Here is a 5,487-nt window from a genome sequence, read left to right as displayed (position 1 = left end):
CTAAATCATGACTATAACCCTTTGTATCATTTGGGTTAGCTAAATCATGACTATAACCCTTTGTATCATTTGGGTTAGCTAAATCATGACTACAACCCTTTGTATCCTTTGAGTTAGTACAATCGTGAATATAAACCATTGTATCTATTGGGTTAGCTAAATTATGGCCACAGCCCTTTGTATCCTTTGGGTTAATTAAGTCATGACTATAACCATTAGTATCATTTGTGTTACTAAGTCATAATTAAAATCCTTCAGGCTGTCAGAGTTATTATTATAACTCCTTATGACCATTGGATTGCCTAATTTACTATTCTAACACACGCTTCCCGATGAGTTATTTTAATTATTGTTGTAAGCCGTTACGCTTTTTAGATTGTATGAATTATGATTACGATACACTTTATTCTTTAATTTGACAGGCCTGTAGGCAATCTTGCATACTGTACAAGCTTTATTCACAGAAGCTGGAGTCGTATTTTAGAGGATTCGTGTATCACGAGAACGAAATTTTCAAAAATACATCACAAACAAGTTATGTATTCGTACCCTAAGCTCAACAAAATAAAACTCTTTGACAATTGATCAACGTCCTGAAATTGTACTTACTTTTATTGTTCACTGCACAGCAGGGTATAAAAAAGTTAAGTTCAAGAAATAAAATGTCTACTGTTAGACGCATAAAATCACCTGGAACACGAATAAGGCTGTTCTTAAATTGGAAGATGATAGGAACGTCGTTAAAGTGGGACAACATTCTAAACTGTAAAAACTTGTTAAACATGAGATCTTTGGCAAGCTCCTTACTGACTGCCATTTTAGAAGGTTAAATTGAATCATTACACTAAATTGCAGAATTTTTTGAGCGTAAGAATTTTGGCTAGCTTCATATGGACTGCCATCTTAGAACATAAGCGGATAGCCTTTACAAGATGTTTTAATGTGTAACTGAATATCACAGAAGATTATTGGAATTTTCATTGTCCTTTACCTGTGTAATCTTCGTTAGCACGAGCTAGAAACGCACATAGTTTCCACTGTTTTCTTTTTTTTTCTAGCTTCCATAAGACATTGCCAAATGTTTTATTTTATTCAGATTTTTTATAAGGTGGCAAGATAATTGAAAATATTAAAATGAAGTTTATAAGTAAATTAACAATGTGGTTTTCTAGAGCCTCAGGGGTTTGTTAAATGGACTTCGATATGATCTTACACATTTGGGGTTTAACCAAAATCGGACACAAATAACACTTCACTAACTTAACTTTATAGTTGCGTATTCCCTTGAATATTACCTATACTGATGAAGTTGTATTGAGAGAGCTTTGTTTTATGTGCGTCGAAATACATATACGAAAATGTCAGACCAATGAGTAAATTTTTTACTGTTGAAGAAACACGAGTTATAATACGGTAATTGAAATAGTAATGAAAACTATGAACAAAAACGCACATATCTATTGCTGCCTATTATATAAATTTCAAAATTGCTAATTTTGAGTCTTATATATAATAGAGTACCCATTACAAGTTGACCAAGATCCGCCTCAAACTCAACATATTTCATATTTTTTTCTTTATCATAGAGAGACGTTTGAGAATAATTATGCATGCACGTACTTCATATTTCTTGGAACGAGTTTGTCATTCTCGACATGACCGCATGCTCTACGAGTAACTTAAAACATGATGGAGAAATGAGAGACTTATAAGATACTTCAAACCATTGTTATTATCAATAAAATTGGAAGGCGCTAACTAAGTGCCTGTTCACACTGTTTTTTTTTCTTTGTTGTTATTCGTATTCACTATGGTTCGGTTCGTTTGTAACAGTGTGAACAACAGAGTTCGAGTGGTGGCAAACTAACCGAACTGAGAGCCCCAGAAGAGGTGGTCTCGGTCTGTTTGATAAAAGAACTGAGTTTATGTCGTTTGGAAAACTTTAGTGTGAACAGTGAAAGGTCTAGGTGAGTACTGAAAAAAAAACGTGAAAGTGAACTATGAAATCGAACTCCTGTTCATTTCAAAATTAACTCGGCAGGTTTCTACACAAGGCAAGTGTGAACATTTAGCACATTCATTAAAGCACACGAACTGAACTGTGGCCGTTTGAAACAAACTCAGTATGAATGATAAGAAGAAACGTCATCAATATTTTAATCAATCAACGGTCACGCATAACAGAATGCGGGAAAACGAGGTTTTGACCCTAGAGACAGAAAGATTCACCACAGACTGAGTCAGGGACATGACTTCTGGTCGGTAATCCTCCCACATATATTTTGCTTCCCTCTGGAATGTGAACATAGTTAATGTCCAGGAATGGAATTAACAAGTACTAGTTTTAAGTTCATAAATACAATCACTCATCAAGCAAGATCATTTAATTAGTAAACAAGTTAAGAAATATATATAGACATTTAAACATACGTTTTCCAAAGGATATTCAAAAATGACAATAACTTAAGTTTATTATGAATGAAAGGCAGTAAAAATATTCAATAATAAACAGAATTAGTATATATAATTAAAATAGAAAGTACTGAATTAAGTATCAGAAATTTAGAAAAAAAAGAATTAGTTTATTCGATGAATTTTGTGCAAAGTTACTCGGGGGATATGTGCTCTCGCCTTTCCTAATTTTCAAGTGGGAAAGGAACTCTTTACGGATTGACCGTCACATTATAATCCCCCCTAGTTTAAAAGGCAAGCATGATTGGCGATGGATTTCTATCTCGCGACCCGCAGATCTCGTGCACCCTAGCCACTAGGTGAGGCCAAATGAATTAGCGAATTTAATCGTAACCCAAAAAAATAAGTGAAATAACGGAAGTGACTAAGAATTAAAGGTATTAAAAATTAACGGCTTTGAGGAGGTTAAAAGATCAATAGGTCAAAAGGTTTTAAACACATTAACAATTGATACAGTTTATTAGGAGTAAACAAAATCAACCCACATAATTAGAATCAAAAACTAAGACGATAAGTGAAATTAAGTGTAGATCAATTAAAAAGAATTTTGAACATAAATAAAAAGTGTTTTGTTTTAAGCGAAAATCTATAGAATGGGCTATCCGAGCTGTGCCCACACAGGAGCCGAATTCCTGAATTCTAGCATTATAAGCCCTCAAGCTTAACATTTAGCCACCGAGGGGGTGTGGCCAAAACCAAACACTAAAATAACCAATATAATTTAATATAATTCAAATGCATAAAAAATAAATTTGATATTATTTAAAACCAAGAAAAGTTAAATGGTTCCAGTGGAATTTAATGAAATTCCAAGATATTAATAAAATAGCAGATGTAATTAAGAACCAAAAACAGTAGAAACAAACCAAATAAATTAATTATAAATTACAGGTATTACTACACCATAATTTAAAGTTAATGTTTTACAAATTTAAATACACGGTAACATTACAATTCGACAACACAATTAAGACTATAATGTTAATACACTTCGCCAGACTACATACATAATAGCTGTCCATTTAAGTACACATACTGTCGTTCCTCCAGACACAGCAGAGAGTCAACTGAACTGGGTAGGCGTGGATAAATACGAATTTTCTACCACTCATTTACAAGTATTGTGACGTGAAGGGCGTCTGTTTAACGTCACTACTGGTTTCGTACCATCATTTGTCATTATAATTAAATTAAATTATAGCTCAAGGACCTGGAAATAATGATTATTCAATTATGAAATCATAAAAGAAAAACACAATCTTAATAATTGCAAAAAAACAGATACAAAAAAAAGGAGGGGGTCTCAAGGAATTATCAATTTTACGTAGGTGTCGCTATAGCAACAACATCTCCTAAAACAGTCCTTGTTTCAGAATTAAGGTGATGAGGAAGTGTACTCTAGATTCTTCGCAGGCGGAACTACTACTTAACTGTATTTTATAGTGTTAAGCGGGCGGCATTTTTTTCCCGTCTTATTTAATAACGACCTCGTGAAAGCCATTAATCTTCATTAAACCACATTGTTATGAGTTTTATTGTATTTTTTGTTGTTGTTTTTTTTTTCTAATGGGGAAGATACTCAGATTTTCCAACCTAGTCAGCATCTTGCCTAGCACCACAAAAAATGTATGTAGACAATAAACAGCAAATTTAATGGTAGTTGTCTCTGAGGGGGAATTGAAATATATTGTCTTTAGTATCAGCATTTCTTATCATATGACAAGTAGAAGCGTTAATAAAAATATTGATTTTACTGAAAACAGATGACTAAGCCTTTATAAGTTACCAGAATAGTGAAATAACATTGAAATTTTATACATAGCCTCAGTAACGTCTTATATTAATCTTTTTTTTTTTTTGATGACGAGGTTTTGAAAAGGAAATGCAAGTATGAAAGGTCAATAATTATTTATTAAACTGTTTTTCAGCTTGTAACAAAAAATTAGCTTCAGATATTTTTGCTAAAACACAATAAAATAAAATACAGAAATGCATCATGTGCTACAAGAGACTGGGATCACAAAGTACATATAATGTTAATAATTGTTTTATGCTGATTTATTTTTGGATTTCTCTGGTATTTCGGGTTTTCAACCGAATGCACGGGTTAAAGGGCCAGGTCAGAGACCCTTAAAGTACGGGTATTGTCATTCTTGATTTAGAACTGTTGACCAGAGACAGGACAACAAATCAGCAGCAGCTGTCACCACCTATGCAAACTTTTCTTAATTGAACAGCCAGAATGGTTATCACTTATATTGTCCTGACAGCTGAAATTGCGAACGTGTTCAGAGGCATATTGTGGCTCGAACCTTATACCTCCTCATACGCAGCCCAGTATGTTAACCATGAGAATATGTTATACCATTAGTAACAGTAATAATTAACATTTATATGTTTATATTTTACTTCATATCAACCGAAATATTTTTGCTTTATGTTTATACTCTTACCGTAAATCGGTTGAAATATTGTTGTCTTCAAGTTTCTAATTGCTCATGCACGAATTATCTTTAAACAAAACACTCATTTCTGATTATTCTAAATGTTGAAATACATTTGGTTTACTCACATATAACATACGCCCACACCAAATAATTTTATTGTGGGGGCTTATAATTTGTACGTTACTATACGTAAATGTCACTCAAGTTTCATAACAAAATGTTCTATAAGTCCACTGAAGCGATTGAGCAACTTAAGACTTTGTCAACCCTCTCCCACTATCCAGCACTTGAGTTTAACTAAGTATATGGCCATTGACTTCGAGGAACACATGTGGCTACGGGGGAACATTTCAACATATTTCCATGTTGCCTCAAATGAACCATACTTGTTTCAGTCTTGCTCCTGCTTCTTTAATATTCAGTTCTAAAAACGTTTGAGAATAATTAGCAAAATAATGTCTTGAACAAAATTTGTTTATTCATTTACACATTGACAAAAACCTTTCGGAAGCACAGAAATACAAACAATATATCACTTTTTAGGTCAAAAACAGAGCTGAATACTTAT

General features: G+C 33.1%; 1 protein-coding gene across 1 annotated transcript in view; it reads left to right on the top strand.

Moving 5' to 3' along the window:
• The first annotated feature begins 2,233 nt into the window (after nucleotides 1-2,233).
• LOC106463331 (collagen alpha-1(I) chain-like) overlaps nucleotides 2,234-5,487 on the top strand; it is a 79,618-nt gene continuing 76,364 nt past the window's right edge. The window contains exon 1 of the mRNA XM_022391275.1: nucleotides 2,234-2,258. Coding sequence (XP_022246983.1) covers nucleotides 2,249-2,258 — 10 coding nt within the window. The 5' untranslated portion in view covers nucleotides 2,234-2,248. The remainder of the gene's footprint in view (nucleotides 2,259-5,487) is intronic.

Source organism: Limulus polyphemus, unplaced genomic scaffold (genome assembly GCF_000517525.1).
Source record: "Limulus polyphemus unplaced genomic scaffold, Limulus_polyphemus-2.1.2 Scaffold52, whole genome shotgun sequence".
Classification (NCBI taxonomy): domain Eukaryota; kingdom Metazoa; phylum Arthropoda; class Merostomata; order Xiphosura; family Limulidae; genus Limulus; species Limulus polyphemus.
The sequence above is the reverse complement of the archived record's forward strand: the minus strand, read 5'-3'. Positions and strand labels throughout refer to the sequence as shown.